The 18,301-nt window shown below is 38.8% G+C and overlaps 1 protein-coding gene across 1 annotated transcript in view; it reads right to left on the reverse strand.

Annotated features, from left to right (window-relative positions):
• Angptl5 (angiopoietin like 5) overlaps positions 1–16,087 on the reverse strand; it is a 56,785-nt gene extending 40,698 nt beyond the window's left edge. Inside the window, 4 exon segments of the mRNA XM_052189415.1 lie at positions 704–728; positions 10,243–10,386; positions 12,176–12,213; positions 16,021–16,087. Of these exon segments, the coding sequence (XP_052045375.1) occupies positions 704–728; positions 10,243–10,386; positions 12,176–12,213; positions 16,021–16,087 (274 nt within the window).
• Positions 16,088–18,301: the final 2,214 nt, after the last annotated feature.

Here is an 18,301-nt window from a genome sequence, read left to right on the forward strand (position 1 = left end):
AATATAAAGTAATAAGTAAATAAATGCAAAAACATTAAGATTCAGGTTAGTAGGTTTCTGTCTGAATTTACATCATACAGATCTCTTTGACTGATTGATTCCTTTGATTGAAAATATTCAATATTCCTTATTTTTAAAAAGGCTGCACAAACACTACAAATGTTTTCCCTTCAGGCATCCGAGATCGTGCTGCCATCCTGTTGCAGTGTCTAATATTTTTAACACCAAAAAACATCCTCAGGGATGGAGAGATGACTCAGTAGTTAAAAGCACTGACTTCTTTTGCAGAGGACTCAGTGGTTTGTAGCCAGCTGTAACTCAGGTTCCAAGGGATCTAACAGCTTCTTGCCTCCTCAAGCACTACATGCATGTGGTGCACATACACACACTCATGTAGACAAAACACACACACATAAAATAAAGATAAAATATTGTAAACATCAACAACAATAAAACTATGATGACCAGGAAATAAACATCAACTATGACTGCTTCCCAGACTGAGACTCTCACGTGTGACAACAGTGGTAACGATGTCCTCTTTACCAGAAGGACCCATATTTCACAGACACCTTTTGAAAGGTAAGTATGTCTATGCTTATTTACCCCATCACTAGAATGGCATTGATTATTTCTAAAAGTGCTGAGTCGATTTCATTCAGCTACATCTCTCATTCATATTTCCTGTCTCTTGCTTTCTTACTTTTCCCCTGAGCTTCCACATCTGTCTTCATGGGACCAAAGTGAATTCATGGTTAGAGGTTACACAGAAACTAAGCACATTTGGTCAGCTTTTTGCACTCCCTGACTTGCAAATGACTGCCCATAAACACTGGATCAACCATCAGCTCCCCTACCCCAGTTGTCTTTCTTCCCTGTACCCCATGCATGTAACAAATGATAGGAATTACTGCACTGTGACTACAGCACAATTACATTGACTAAAACCCTAATTGTGATGTTTTTCTACTTCAAATGACTACATTTATTCTATGTTTATTGCATTAGTTATTGTAGTTTTCAATAATGCTTGTTTTTAGAAACAGCCTCAGTGGGGTGGATAAATTAAACAAAATCTAAAGTAAAATTTCCAGAGTTCAGATGCAGGAAGTAAAATAGCCCCTAGTAAATTAATGTATCCCAATCATCAGATCCCTCTGGTTTGCTCTTCTCTCTGCGATGTATAGATACCACTAAACTCCCTGGAAGGAAGATTCCATTTGACTTACCAAATATCTTTTAAGTATGTAATTATTACATAAAGTGTCTGGCCTGGATGACAAGAATATAAAATAACCCTTATAAAACTAAGGCATATTTTTCTCGGTCAAACTATGATCCCATTATACCTGAGGCAGTTTTTAATACTTATTGCACATAACACGTTTCCATCTCTAGTTGTTTGATCTTAGTATCACATGACTCTCTACAATCTACCTTATACATAGTATGATTACTTTGACTTTTCTCTTGAGTATAGCTTTATCTTCCACATTGTTACCTACCAGAGAATCCTTCAGGTTATGAAATAGAAAGGAGAAACATGCATGAATGACAGCATGAACTATGCTGTCTGACCTACTACACAGTATGAAGACTGTAGAAAAAAAATGGAATTTGGAATATACAATGAAGATGATCACTTAAAATATAAGCTGAACTAATTGTTTTAAATTCCCACAAATAAACCTTACAGGTACAATCTAGTTTGGGTCAGTACTTGCATTGACTTTGTTTTCTTCTCTAACTCTAAGCATGCTTGCTTAGAGTTTGCTTCCACTATGACTTGGCAGTTTTAACCTTTGTTTTCAACATACTTGAATGTGACAGGATATAAGATCCTTTGGAAAAGGGCTAAGGAAATCCCTCTGGTATATCTCCAGTATTTCTAGCCAAATGAAATTCCTGCTACCAACTGTTTAACACTGTAGAGAAATGTGAAATGTGTAGGAAGATTTGCTTTCACATAAAATAGTTAAAGACTTGAAAAAATAACATAGATTTAAATGTTATCATTGATAAAATTAAAAATATGGAATTTTGCTTTGCAAAAGTTGGTGACATATCATTAAAAAGATGATAATACCTCACATTAAGAAATATTTATTTACAGCAGAGATGAGATCTCCACCTTCTCTCTGGATGGGACCCAGCTAGGAGCACACAGGGCCTAAGATCAGTGGAGCAGCTGGGACAGAAGTCTTTCCACTGCCATTTGCACCAGGGAGCCCAGAGACTCCACAGCCTTCTATGATCAGTGGAGCAGCTGGGACGAAAGTCCAACACCTTTTGTACCAGGGAGCCAGGAGACACCACAGTCTTCTATGCATAGCCCGCCAGGAGAGAGTGAGCTCCCAGTAGTGCTTTCACTTCTGAGCTCAGAGGAGTAAGGACACAGGCTTACAGGCCCACAGGAGGAACAAACTCCAGCCAGAGATAACACCACCAAATAGCACCAGATGGCGAAAGGCAAGCATAAGAACCTTACCAACAGAAATCAAGGATACATGGCAACATCAGAACCCAGTTCTCCTACCACACCAAGTCCTGGATACCCCAACATACCGGAAAAGCAAGAATTGGATTTAAAATCGTACCTCATGATGCTGATAGAGGGCTTCAAGAAAGAGTTAAGTAACTCCCTTAAAGAAATACAGGAGAACATCAGTCAAAAAGTAAAAGCCCTTAAAGAGGAAACACAAAAATCCCTTAAAGAAATACAAGAGAACATGGGTCAACAGGCAGAAGCCCTTAAAGAAGAAACACAAAAATCCTTTAAAGAATTACAGGAAAACACAAACAATCAACTGAAGGAACTGTACAAAACCATCCAGGATCTAAAAGTGGAAGAAGAAACAATAAAGAAATCACAAAGTGAGACATCTCTAGAGATAGAAAACCTTGGAAAGAATTCAGGAGTCATAGATGCAAGCATCAACAACAGACAACAAGAGATAGAAGAAAGAACCTCAGCTTTTTATTTTCCCATAGAAAACATTGACTCAACAGTCAAAGAATATGCAAAATGCATAAAGCTGGTAACTCAAAACATCCAGGAACTCCAGGACACAATGAGAAGACCAAACCTAAGGATTATAGGTATAGACAAGAGTGAAGACTTATATCTTAAAGGCCCAGTAAATATCTTCAACAAAATAGTAGAAGAAAACTTCTTTAACCTAGAGAAAGAGATGCCCATGAACATACAAGAAGACTTCGGAACTCCAAACAGACTGGATCAGAACAGAAACTCCTCCCAACACATAATAATCAAAACACCAAATTCACTAAACAAAGAATATTAAAAGCAGTAAGGGGAAAAGGTCAAGTAACTTATAAAGGCAGACCTAACAGAATCACACCAGACTTCTCACCAGAGACGATGAAAGCTAGAAGATCCTGGGCAGATCTCATACAGACCCTAAGAGAACACAAATGCCAGCCCAGGCTACTATACCCAGCAAAACTCTCAATCATCATAGATGGAGAAACCAAGATATTCCATGATAAAACCAAATTTACACAATATCTATCCACAAATCCAGCCGTACAAAGGATAATTGAGGGTAAATGCCAACTCAGGGAGTAAAACTACACCCTAGAAAAAGCAAGAAAGTAATCTTTTTCCAACAAATCCAAAAGAAGAAAACCACCCAAACATAAAAAGAACATCAAAAATAACAGGAAGCAACAATGACTATTCCCTAATATCTCTTAACAACAATGGACTCAATTGCCCAATAAAAAGACATAGGCTAACAAAATATTTTTCATGTAAATCTTCGATTTTATCAGAAAATGTTTGCAATTCCCCTTTTAATTAATTTAGTAATTTTGTTTATGGCTAACATTTTATCTGCATTATTTTTCATGATAATCTTCAATTTTAATATCTTTCTATATACTTCCTCTATTTTATCAGAAATGTTTTCAATGTAAATCTTTGATTTTATCACAAATGTTTCTTATTCCACCTTCAATTAATTTAGAGTTTTTACATCAACCATTCTTTATATAAAACTTTGCATGAAATAGTCAATTTTAACGTATTTGTCTATTTATTTCTTGAATTTTGCCAGAAATATTTTCCATGTAAATCTTCAATGTTATCTGAAAATGCTTATAATTCCACATTCAATCAACTTAAAATTATCTTTTTTATTATTATTTTCAATATTCTTTGTTTACATTCCAAATGTTTTACCCTTTCCCGATTCCCCCTCTCCTCATAAGCCCCATAAGCCCTCCTCCCTCTGTCCACTCCCAAATAATCCCCTCCCATTTCTCTGTCCTGGTAATCCCCTACAATGCTGCATCAAGCCTTTCTAGAACCAGGGCCCTCTCCTTCCTTCTTCTTGGGAATGATTTGATATGTGAGTTGTGTCTTGGATATTCAGAGCTTCTGCATTCCATGTGTGTTCTTTTGTGATTTGGTTACCTCACTTAGGATGATGTTTTCCAGTTCCAATTATTTGCCTAAGAATTTCATGAATTCATTGTTTTTCATTACTGAGTAGTATTCCATTGTGTAAATATACCACATTTTCTGTATCCATTCCTCCACTAGGGACATCTTGGTTCTTTCCAGTGTCTGGCTATTATAAATAAGGCTACTATGAACATAGTGGAGCATGTGTCCTTATTGCATGCTGGGGAATCCTCTGGGTATATGCCCAGGAGTGGTATACCAAGGTACTCCGGAAGTGTCATGCCCAGTTTTCTGAGGAACTGCCAGACTGATTTCCAGAGTGGTTGTACCAGCTTGCAATCCCACCAGCAGTGGAAGAGTATTCCTTCCTTCACATCCTTGCCATACCTGCTGTCTCCTAAGTTTTTAATCTTAGCCATTCTGACTGGTGTGAAGTGAAATCTCAGGGATGTTGTGATCTGCATTTCCCTAATGACTAATGATGTTGAAGATTTCTTAAGGTGCTTCTCAGTCATCTGAAGTTCTTTAGGTGAAAATTCATTGCTTAGCTCTGTACCCCATTAATTAATAGGCTTATTTGGTTCCCTGGGGTCTAACTTCTTGAGTTCATTGTATATACTGGATATTAGCCATCTGTCGGATGTAGGGTTGGTGAAGATCTTTTCCCAATTTGTTGGTTCCCATTTTGTCCTTTTGACAGTGTCCTTTGCCTTACAGAAACTTTGTAATTTTATGAGGTCCCATTTGTCAATGCTCGATCTTAGAGCATAAACTATCGGCGTTCTGTTCAGAAACTTTTCCCCTGTGCCTATATCCTCAGGGTTTTCCCCAGTTTCTTTTCTATTAGTTTCAGGGTGTTTGGTTTTATGTGGAGGTCCTTGATACACTTGGAGTTGAGCTTAGTACAAGGAGACAAGGATGGATCAATCCGCATTCTCCTGCATGCTGACCTCCAGTTGAACCAGCACCATTTGTTGAAAAGGCTTTCTTTTTCCCACTGTATGCTTTCACCTCCTTCGTCAAAGATCAAGTGACTATAGGTGTGTGGGTTCATTTCTGGGTCTTCAAAACTATTCCATTGATCTACCTGCCTGTCACTGTACCAATACCATGCATTTTTTAACACTATTGCTCTGTAGTATTGCTTGAGGTCTGGGATACTGATTCCCCCAGAAGTTTTTTTACTGTTGAGAATAGTTTTATCTATCCTGGGTTTTTTGTTATTCCAGATGAATTTGAGAACTGCTCTTTCTAACTCTATGAAGAACTGAGTTGGGATTTTGATGGGAATTGCATTGAATCTGTATATTGCTTTTGGCAAGATGGCCATTTTAACTATATTAATCCCACAAATCCATGAGAGCATGGAAGATTTTTCCATTTTCTGAGGTCTTCTTCGATTTCCTTCTTCAGAGACCTGAAGCCCTTGTCATACAGATCTTTCACTTGTTTGGTTAGAGTCAAACCAAAATACTTCATATTGTTTGTGGCTATTGTGAAGAGTGTCATTTCCCTAACTTCTTTCTCAGCCTGTTTATCCTTTGAGTATAGGAAGGCGACTGGTTTGCTTGAGGTGATTTTATAACCTGCCACTTTGCTGAAGTTGTTTATCAGCTGTAGGAGTTTTCTGGTGGAGTTTTTTGGGTCACTTAAGTAGACTATCATTATCTGCAAATAGTGATAGTTTGACTTCTTCCTTTCCAATTTGTATCCCTTTGACCTCCTTATATGATCTAATTGCTCTAGCTAGGACTTCAAGTATTATATTGAAAAGATATGGAGAGATGGGGCAGCCTTGTCTAGTCCCTGATTTTAGTGGGATTGCTTCAAGTTTTTCTCCATTTAGTTTGATGTTGGCTACTGGTTTGCTATATATAGCTTTTACTATGTTTAGGTATGTGCCTTGAATTCCTGTTCTTTCTAAGACTTTTAGCATGAAAGGATGCTGAATTTTGTCAAATCATTTTTCAGCATCTAATGAAATGACCATGCGTTTTGTTTTTCTTTGTTTATGTAGTGTATTGTATTGACGGATTTCCATATATTGACCATCCCTGCATACCTGGGATGAAGCCTACTTGATCATGGTGGATGATCGTTTTGATGTGTTCTTGGATTCGGTTGGCAAGAATTTTATTGAGTATTTTTGCATCGATATTCATAAGGGAAATTGGCCTGAAGTTCTCTTTCTTTGTTGGATTTGTGTGTTGTTTTGGTTTCAGTGTAATTGTGGCTTCTGTTTCTAGTTTGTGGAATAGTTTGAAGAGTATTGGTGTTAAGTCTTCTTTGAAGGTCTGATAGAATTCTGTACTAAAACCATCTGCGAATTTTTTTTTTTTTGGTTGGAAGACTTTCTATGACCCCTTCTATTTCTTTAGGGGTTATGGAACTGTTTATTTATTTAATTTTGGTATCTGGTATCTGTCTAGGAAATTGTCCATTTCCTCCAAATTTTCCAGTTGTGTTGAGTATAGTCTTTTATAGTATGATCTGATGATTTTTTGAATTTCCTCAGTTTCTGCTGTTATATTTCCCTTTTCATTTCTAATTTGGTTAATTTGGATACTGTCTCTATGCCCTTCGGTTAGTCTGGCTAAGGATTTATCTGTCTTGTTGATTTTCTCAAAGAACCAGCTCCTGATTTTGTTGATTTCTTTGTATGGTTCTCTTTGTTTCTACTTGATTGATTTCATCCCTGAGTTTGATGATTTCCTGCCTTCTACTCCTCCTGGGTGAATTAGCTTCTTTTTGTTCCAGGGCTTTCAGGCGTGCCATTAAGCTGTTAGTGTATGCTCTCTCCAGTTTCTTTTTGGAGGCACTCCGGGCTATGAGTTTTCCTCTTAGCACTGCTTCCATTGTGTCTCATAGATTTGGGTATATTGTGCCTTCATTTTCATTAAATTCTAAAATGTCTTTGATTTCTTTCCTTATTTCTTCCTTGACCAAGTTATCATTGAGTAGAGTATTGTTCAGTTTCCAGGTGTATGTGGGATTTCTGTTGTTTTTGTTGCCATTGAAGACAACTCTTATTCTATAGTGATCTGATAGAGGGCATGGGATTAGTTCGATCTTCTTATATTTGTTGAGGTCTGTCTTGTGACCAATGTTATAATCGATTTTGGAGAAGGTACCATGTGGTGCTGAGAAAAGGGTATATTCTTTTGCTTTAAGATGAAATGTTATATATATATATATATATATATATATATATATATATATATATATATATATATATATCAAATCCAATTGGTCCAAAGCTTCAATTAGTTTCACTGTGTCCCTGTTTAGTTTCTGTTTTCCTGATCAGTCCATTGAGGAGAGTGGAGTGTTGAAGTCACCCACAATTATTGTGTTAGGTGCAATGTGTGCTTTGAGCTTTAATAAACTTCTACAAATGAGGGTGCCCTTGCATTTGGAGCATAGATGTTCACAATTGAGAGTTCTTGGTGGATTTTTCCTTTGACCAGCAAGAAGTGTCCCTCAGAGTCTCTTTTGATGACTTTAGGTTAAAAGTCAACTTTATCTGATATTAGAATGGCTACTCCGGCTTGTTTCCTGAGACCATTTGCTTGTAAAATTGTTCTCCAGCCTTTTACTCTAAGGTAGTGTTTGTCTTTGAATCTGAGGTGCGTTTTCTGTATGTAGCAAAATGTAGGGTCCTGTTTACATATCCAGTCTGGTATGTCTTGCCCCACACAATGTTATATTTGGGTTGTCTCTGTGAACCTAGTGCTGCCTATCTGCTCCATCCAGGAGCGAAGATGGCAGATGCTGCGGGGACCTTTTCCAAGTGCTGATCACTCTGCAGGGCAAACATCCCCCCGACAGGGCTGGCACACAGACAGCCTGCAGAGCTGCCCAGGCCCTGGGTGCAGGCAGAAGCCTGACAGGCTGAGACCCAAGCGATATTAGACCCAGGATATGTCTGTGTACCTGGCACTGCCTGTCAGATCCATCCGGCGACTGGGAGCCAAGATGGCAGAGACCCCCTCCAAATGCTGATCAGTCTGCAGGGCAAAAGTCCCCTGACAGGGCTGGCACACAGATGGCCTGCAGAGCTGCCCAAGCCCTGTGTGCAGGCAGAAGCCTTACAGGCTGAGACCCAAGCAATGTTAGACTCAGGATATGTCTGTGTACCTGGCACTGCCTGTGAGATCCGTCTAGTGTCCTGGAGCCAAGATGGCTGAGCTAGAATTATCTTTATGCCTATCATTTTATCAATATAATTTCCATCATAATCTTTAATTTTAACATGTTTTATATATATTTCTACAATTTTATCAGAAATATTTTCCATGTAAATCTTCAAATTTATCAGAAAATATTTATAATTCCACTTTGAATCAACCTTTATGCCTACCATTATTATAGCTATATAAAATTTTCCATGATAATCTTCAATTATAACATGTTTTTTTTACATTTTTCTATAATTTTATCAGAAATATGTTCCACGTAAATCTTCAATTCTATCATAAAATGTTTCTATCCCATATTTCAATTAATTTAGCAATGTTTTACATGTCTACCATCTTACTCCTTAATTTTCCATGAAAATTGTCGATTTTAACATGTTTATCTAAAATATTTTCCATGTAAATCTTTTTTAAAAAAACATATAGTATTTACACATCAATCATTTTTCATGTATGATTGCTGCAGTGTTTGACACTGCAAAGATAAATATTTAGAACTGTACTGATTAAAAAAAGAAATATTTGTTTATATGCAATTAGTCTCTTCAATATCAAGATATACTTTGATTAAATTTTAACTATTTAACAACCCTATTGAAAGTTGGAACAAGTTCGTTCTGTTTACTAGACACTGAGAGACTGGTACATACATAAGTATATTATAAAGATATTTGTCCTTGTAAAGAACTTATACTTTGCTACAGACTATATTCTAAATTTCTTGCTCTTTCTCTATACCTCTATAATAATTGACAGAATTGATGTTCTTTTAAAAATCTATTATAGATACCTGTTTTTTTCAGTAATGCTCTTAAATTTTAGCATATTAAAGAATTAAATCATTAGTATCTGTGCTGCTGCCTTAGAATTTTTTTCTTGTTTCAACCAGAAAATCTTGGAATTTATTTGGTTGTAATATAATGGTAAATACACTTTTAACATTAAAAAATGTAAAACACTTAAATATACAGGCATTCAAATCCTCCATTATTCATAACATTGCATACCCTATATAAGCTGTCACTCTGATTTTGTTTAGGATAAGATAGTCTTTTTTTAAGATTTATTTATTATTATATGTAAGTACACTGTAGCTGTCTTTATAGACACACCAGAAGAGGGTGTCAGATCGCATTACATTATGGATGGTAGTGAGCTACCATGTGGTTGCTGGGATTTGAACTCAGGACCTTTGGGAAAGCAGTCAGTGCTCTTAACCACTTAGCCATGTCTCCAGCCCTAGATAAGATATTCTTATATCCTGTTAAACTTCCCACGGGGCTTCATTTGAAATGTCAAAGTTTAAAGATTACCTGTCTTTATATAGAGTGATTTTTATTACCCAATAGATGTTTTATTATCAAACGTAATAGGGAAGCACTGAATTAAAATATCTTTAAACAAGTGTTTGAGAACTTTCTTTAAAAGTTGATCTTAAATTTAGTTTCTTATCTAGAAAAAATGTAACATTTAAGAAGCCTTAACTTTTGAATGAAAATTTAATTGTTCCATAAATTATATTTGTTTTATTTTTTATATTTGTTTTATAATTTGTATTTTCAAGGTTCTATTTTATCTCGAAAGTTAAAATGGCTTTCTAAGCTAAGATAATATTGCTAGAATTCTTTCTGTAGAATGATGAATATAGCTGCCCTGGACAGCTTCTCCACAAATGAAAATACATACATTTAAGAGCAAGAGTGATGCATGGGATGTATATGTCATATTTTTCTTAATAAAAAACAGTTCCTCAAATACCAGCTATGTAAAGAACGGTACAGAGTCATCAGTTAAAATTTTTCTGGAAGTTATACAGCATGAACACGTGATACTTACCAGCTTCCATGCCCTCTCTGAACGTTATACAGCATAAATACATGCCAGTTCTTAACTAGCTTCCAAGACCTCAACCTGAAACAACAATGCTCAGTAAAAGAGAAGGCAGCTCACATATTAACTGACACAAATCCTTCCCATGTGTCCTATTTGACTGATTGATTGACTGATTTACTTTACATCTTGATCAAACATTCCTCTCCATCCCCTCCTCCCAGTCCTTTCTCACTTCCCCTCTCCCATACCAACCTTCCTTTCTCCTCAGAGAAGGGTAGACCTCCCATATCAAGTTATAATAAACTAGGCACGTCTTCTCCTATTGAGGCTAGACAAGGCAGCCTCATAGGTGGAAAGGGGTCCAAAGGAAGACATCAGAGTCAGAGACAGCCCCTGCTCCAGTTGTTAAGGATCCCACATGAAGACCAAGATGCATATCTGTTACATGGGCCTATGTCTGTCCTAGGCATGTTCTTTGGTTGGTGGTTCAGTTTCTGTAAGTCCCTGTGGATCGAGGTTAGTTGATTCTGTAGATTTCCCTGTAGTGTCCTTGAGCCTCCTGGGAAATTAGAGAAGGGGACTAGTGGAGTTGAAGGCTTAAGTTGGGGTGGGGTGGCAGAATGAGGGGTAGGGTAGTAGTGCATTAACCAAAACTATGGAAATATAAAAGTCTTTGGAAACCCACTAGTCTGTAGGTCAATTTTTAAAAACATTTAAAAATGGGAATTTGAACACTGGGTGGATAAAAGTTTCACCCAGAAGACATAGGTTAATAAATGAAAATCTCATTGTCAGGCATGGGATAACTTCCTATGAGTTATCATGGTACCCCCAGACAACAAAAGAATATAAATTATTGCTATTGTTCTTCATTTCCTACCAAAACTAGATGATAAAACTATATTGCTGAAAACATTTGGTTATAAAATACAGAAAAATCAAGTTGGAACTGACCTGGAAATGTCTCTCCTGCTGGCTAGACTTCTTAGTACTAGAAGATGCTATGCACTCTTCTAGGGCAGAAAAGTCTTCAGTGGACCTATGCAGTGTTTACTCTACATGCTACAACCTTGACCTGACAGGCAAGATGTATCCACAGGTACAATAGTGACATGACATTACAGAGGTACCCAACTGCTTTGGATTTGAGGCTAGCTCCACAGAAAATTTACACTTGGTACTACAAACCTGGTCAAAACTCCATATCTGGAGTATAGCTGCCAACAGTTACTGTGAACTGGGTGTTGGGGTTTTGTCTAAGCTCCACCCCACACCTACCTGGCAATAGCCAGGTATGCCCTGCCCCAGAGATCTGGCCCACTATAAGAAGGGCTACTTGCTCCTCCTCTCTCTCTTTGCTCTCTGCTCTCCCACATTCTCACCTCTCTGCCCCTGGGGCTCTTCCCCCTCCACGTGGTCATGGCCGGCCTCCACTCCACTCTCTCTATTCTCTCTCTCTCTCTCTCTCTCTCTCTCTCTCTCTCTCTCTCTCTCTCTCTCTCTCTCTCTCTCTCTCTCTCTCTCCCTCTCTCCCTCTCTCCCTCTCTCTACCACTAACCCCTATCCCCTACTCTGAATAAACTCTATTCTATACCATGCCTGTGTGTGTGTGTGTATGTGTGTGTCTGGTCCCTTAAGGGCAGAGGTGCCCAGGCAAGGTGCCCGCCTGGACACCTTCCCCCACGCCGCCTAGCCACACTCACCTAACTCCCTATACTCTCCCCTTTTTAAGGCCCTTCATCTTGGTGCCGAAACCTGGGATGAGAAACACCATGGGATATTAAGCCTCTTTCACCAGGAAAAGATTGGGTAAGTTTTACACCCCCACTGGTCAGAGCAATAGTCTGGTGCTGCACTTCCCACATTTCCCCGCAGGACCGCAGCTGTTCCATCCCTCTTTCCCGGTGGAACTCAGCAGCAGCAGCAGCAGCGGCAATGCTCCATGGAGTAGAGGTGCCCAGGCAAGGGCCAGCCTGGACACCTTCCCCCACACCGCCTAGCCACACTCACCTAACCCCCTATACTCTCCCCCTTTTAAGCCCCTTCACTGGGCACCTTGGAAAAGAACCTGGGGGTACATGGGAAGGTGGTGAAAAAGAAATGACATCAGGACAACATTGCTGTTCGAGATGGGGTCTCACAATATATATGGCTTTTAAGGGCCGTGGGTATTGGCTTCAATGTTTCCACACTGCTCATCGGGATACCCTGCTTAATTCAGGAAGGTGTAGGTCTGGCAGATCAAAGGACTCTCAGTCCAGGGCTAGCTCAGGTGTAGCTAGTGGCTTGCAGGTAAATAAATAGGAGGCTGTATTGTTCTATGAAGAACAAAGGGCCAGGAACTTCACGGGCTGAGAAGTAGTGATTAGCGCAGAGGTACAAAAACCCAGCTCAATACACTGGAGGAGTCTCTGGGACAGGGAATCTACTTTTGTTTTGCTAAGTAGACATGCCAAACTGTCTTCAAAAATATTTATGTGCATAGCCATAGATTAGTACTGGTATCTCAACTTTGGTCAGGGAAGGTTCTTTTTGCAGTAGCAGTCAATGGAGAGGCTCATAACTGGCCAAAGTCCCGAGACTGTTACATGATTAGCTCTAAATGGTACATCTATGTCAATCCTCTCAAGGCCCAAAGAATATCACAGAAAAGGGAGCAGAACGTATGGTAAGAGCCAGAGGATAGGGAAGAATACTGTCAAATGCTGTCTTCTAGACAAAACATAGCATTATAGTCATGAATTCATGATAGCTGTGGTAATACACACGGGATCAAGCCAGTCAAAATTCCAGCAGGGATAGGAAAGGGGCCCATTGGACTCTACCAATAGATAAAATGTCAGCTACTGGCTATTAATGATTTCTGGGAAAGAGAAGTGATTTTTCTTCAGAGATTTGACTGTTGGTAGTTTATCCATGTTCATGTAGACAGCAATAATTGAACTTGGGGTTGTTGTTTTTAATGTGAAGGTTCTCACATGTTGGGGGAACACAGAAGGAGTTGATCTGTTCAAGATATATTGTGTACATATGTGAAACAGTGAGAGAATGAATTTAGGAGAGCTTGGACAGCTGGCTCAGGCTCAGTGACTAAGAGCAATTGTATTTTGTGAAGGACCTGGGTTCAATTCCTAGTACCCAATTATAGGCTCACTACTTCCTCAAGAACCAGGCATGCATGTGATACACACACACATGTATAGGCAAAGCACTTATTGTTGGTGTTTTGTCTAAGCTCCACCCCACACCTACCTGGCAATAGCCAGGTATGCCCCGCCCCAGAGATCTGGCCCACTATAAGAGGGGCTACTTGCCCCTCCTCTTCCTCTTTGCTCTCCGCCCTCCTACATACTCTCACCTCTCTGCCCCTTGGGCTCTCCCCCCCTACTCGTGGTCATGGCCAGCCTCTACTCCACTTCTCTCTCTCTCTCTCTCTCTCTCTCTCTCTCTCTCTCTCTCTCTCCCCCTTTCTCTACCACTAACTCCCATCCCCTACTCTGAATAAACTCTATTCTATACCATGCCTGTGTGGGTGTGGTCTCTCAGGGGCAGAGGTGCCCAGGCAAGGGCCCGCCTGAGCACCCCCTTCCCCATGCTGCCATGCCACACTCCCTTAACTCCCCATCCTCCTCTTTTTAAGCCCTTTCATTTATGAATAAAATAAATCTTTAAAAAAAAAGTGAATTTAAAATATTTTTAATTAAAAAAAAATCATTTCCTGAAAGACTCGTGTCTGAATCTTAACTTTTTCCTTTACAGTGGCTCCTTCTTTTCATTTTTGAAACCTTAAGATTTCACGAATTTTACAAATAAAAGGAAAAATAAACTTCCATTGGGCCTGGACTTCCCATCTGAGATGTTAGCTTCTCCACCTCCTTTTGGAATCAAAGAAGCTCCCTTGGCGGTGGTGGTACAATAGGTACACAAATATTTACTTAGTAAAGAAATATCTTAAACTAATGACCTCTTTTCTGGCTTTACCTCCTCACTACCAACTGTGTAAACCCAAACACTCTTATCTGTTATTTACTGAAATTATTTTCTCAGGGGTTTGCTACCAAAGCAAAGAAGATGGTTGGAAGTGTGGACTGCATGGTTTGTATCTTGATTTCACTGTTCCTTTACTCTTGAGCCGTTAGGAATTTCCCCAGTATTGTAATAGCTCCAGTTCATGTCTTTTGTAGAACTGGAGTTACCGTGTGGATTAAGTTAGGAAAATATGTCTCTGCACTTACTACGGTAGAATCAACAATCAATCAAATATGTGGCAGTGTAACTTTTTTATTCTCAAGTTCTCTACACACAGTTCCAACACTATTGACAGTATGACTAGACTCAACATTGGTAGATGACTACGTACCTTTAATTTTAAGCCTCTAGTTAAACTGCTATGAAAGTGAATGAAGAGATGATCTTTAGTATTCTGAATCAAATAGAACTTAAATATTTTGTTCTTTCCAAGCTTTCCCAAAAATAAACTCAGGAAACTCTCATTTGTGGGGGAAAAATACTTCTGCAGAAAACAGGGGAAAAAATATTTTCAGGCAAGATCAAAGTGAAAGCACAAAACCTTGCCCAACATAGGCTGCCACGTGTTGCAAGTTGGCAACAGCTGGTAGGTTAAGTGAGCAGGAGCCACGGGCAAGGCTGACTCACACTGTGAGAATTCCTGTTTACAATACCATAACCTACCCTCTGTTAGTTTGAGCTCAATTCCGTTTCAGCCAATAGCGATAGTCAACAGATTAAACCATGAGCAACAGGACAAATGCCTAGCTAGTACTGGAGAGATGGTGGAGCAGTGACAAGCATGTGTTGCTCTTATAGAGGACCCAGGTTTGGTTCCCAGAACCAAGTGCTGCCTCACAACCACCCATAACACTGTGATCCAATGCTCTCTTCTGGCCTCCATAGTCATTACTAAACACATGGTGCACATACATGCAAACAAAAATAAATCTTTCATTTTTAACTTGTTTTAAAAATGCCTAGATGTACCCATCAGATTTCTCTATTTTGTTTCTGTGTGGAGTGTATAAAAGTCTGTGGCTACATTGCTGCCTGAAGTTCTCTGAACTACTCCTGATTCTGAGGGCTACCTGATTCAAAAGTTACTATTTGCTCAATAAACCCTATTTATGTCTAAAGTTTTCCTATTAATTAGAACAGTATTCCATTGTTTGTAGGTAGAACATTACCAGTTATGAGGTAGTGTAACAAAGCTGAAGCTTCCTATTAATTTCTTTAAGCCTTGTTTCCCTTCGCCACACTGAACAGCTCGCATGGGATTGATTGTCTCAACATTCCAGATGGAGCTGATAAGGCCCCACCCAACCCTTACTGTTCTTCCCCATTATAGTAAGTCACAATGCTTACTATTCCAAATCTGAAGGTCTTATTTTTAGTGTGTGTGTGTGTGTGTGTGTGTGTGTGCGCGTGCGCGCACACGCACGTGTCATTGCATTCCTGTGGAGGCCAAAAGACAACTTTTAGAACCTGGTTCTCTGCTGTCACTGTGTGTATTCCATTCAGGTCTTGGGGAGTGGCAGCAAATGACTTTACCTGCTAAGCTGTCATTCACGTCCTGAAGGTCACGTGTGACTTTTTTTCTCACACTTGCTACAACCATCTATCAACACAACTTATTGGCTAAAGCTTCAAACTTTCAAATTGTCATCTAGCAGTGCAATCATAATCCAAGCCCCTTGTCCACTTCCACAAGACAGCTTGTGTTCAGGCTGTTCCTGTTCATTTCTAGTTCTGTCTTCTGAACTACAACAACCATGGGGATCCTTTCTAGGAAAAAAATAAAAATGAAAAAAAAATTTAAAAAAGGTAGCCAATATTAACTCCAAACTCACAAATGGCCTTCCCTCCATAAAAGTTGGCTCTACTTTAGGCCAAAAAGTAAGACCCACCAAATTTGGGTTATGTAATTCTTTATGCTCATCATCCAGATATCTGATTCACAATCTCCTTCCTTTAGTCAAACCTAATTTCCCATCTTTCAGAGGCCATTCTTGAGCAGCCTGCCTTATGTAGGTATCTATCTATCTATCTATCTATCTATTTATCTATCTTCCTTCCTTCCTCTTTCTTTCTTTCTGTCTGTCCGTCTTTCTTTCTTTCTTTCTTTCTTTCTTTCTTTCTTTCTTTCTTTCTTTCCTTCTTTCTTTCTTTCTCCACAACTACATTTTTATTCCTAAAGTAGTTTTGGATACCTAATATATTCTACTTGGGGAGAAAATTCAATAAAAACTTCAGACCCATAGCGTTTTCACGATTTTTTGTTTTGTTTTGTTTTGTTTTTTACTTTTTAATTATGTGGATTCTGTGCAGGTGCCTGCACGGAGTAAGAACTGGAGTTACAGGTGCTATAAAACACCAGGTACGGATGCTGGGAATCAAATCCTGGTCCTCTCCAAGGGCAGTGTGTAGACTCCACCACTGAGGCATTTCTCAAGGCCTGTTTGGAAATTTTATTCACCACTAAATCCCCAGTAACTATAAAGTACTTGGCATACAGAAGATGAGATGTGTGAGAGAGAGATACATAGACACATAGGTACATACACATCCTTAATAAGTGACTGTATTGCTAGGAAATACAAACGAATTACGTGTTACATCTAATGCATGTCTTTTATGACAAAATACTGGCGTTTTAGTTTTATTCTTTCTGTGTGGGTTTGGTACATGTTTCTACACAAGCACAGGTACACAGAAATGTTTACAGAAGCCAGAGGCTAATGTCAGGTGTCTCCCAGCACTCTCCACCTTAGTTTTTGAAACAAGGGTTTCTAATTGAACCAAGATCTTGCAAATTCAGCTAGACTGGCTGGTGACCGAGCCCCAAGCATGCCCTGTCTCCACTTTCCCAACACCAGCACTTCTCCAGGGCCAGGACTACAGCACATCACACCAATCTGGATGTTTCTGAGGGCGCTGAGGATCTGAACGTAACTCTTCAGTTTACAAGCATTTTCCTATCTAAACCCTCTCGCGGCCCATTTTATTCTTCATTACTTAAATCGCAATCACCTTTCCTGGCAAAATATAAACATCCTAAATATAATATAAAGTATAAAAATATAAAAATCCTAAAATCATCAATTATTCAAGTATCTCATCTTTACGATATTGCTTCCCAAGTCCATGGTTTTTAGAATCTAGGATTAAATCTGTTAAATAGGGTGTAGAAAGCTTGTTTAATATTTTGAAGATAAAGAATTAGAAGTCAACAAACCTGTAACTTTTAAAAATAGGTTAATAACTTTAAGTTAAATTTTTCTTTTATTTTTTAGTTAGCTTTGAGAAGTAAAACTTAAATGAAAAATAATTATATGAGCAAGCATTTGTAAATGATTAACAAATCATGCTTCTTTTTTCTTTGTGGGTTTTTTAGACAGGTTTTCAGGTAGCACATACCTGTGTTAAATACACTATGTAGCTGAGGATGATCTTGAGTTACTAATCCTCCTGGCTCCATCTCCCAAGTGCTGGGATTACAGGAATAACATCATTTTGATGTGAAACCATGGCTTTTAATAGTAATTACTATATCATGCAAAAATACAGTAATATGGCTAGGGTTTTCCATTTACTAAATAACAGTCTAAGCAAAACTTTGAAGAAGGCTAAAATGTACAGGTTGCACATAACAACCACAAACTTCTCCGATTTTTTTGCCTTTTGCAGTGCCCTACTTTGCTAAGGTTCAAACTAGTCCTGGTGAGACAGTTCTAATGACAGCATTGGGAATAGAATCAAGGCCAGTGCTTATGGCTAGGGAGTCAAAAGGTGCCAACACAGCTAGTTGTCCAAGCATAATTTTCCTTTCCTC

The sequence above is a fragment of the Apodemus sylvaticus genome, chromosome 7 (genome assembly GCF_947179515.1).
Source record: "Apodemus sylvaticus chromosome 7, mApoSyl1.1, whole genome shotgun sequence".
Taxonomy (NCBI): Eukaryota; Metazoa; Chordata; class Mammalia; order Rodentia; family Muridae; genus Apodemus; species Apodemus sylvaticus.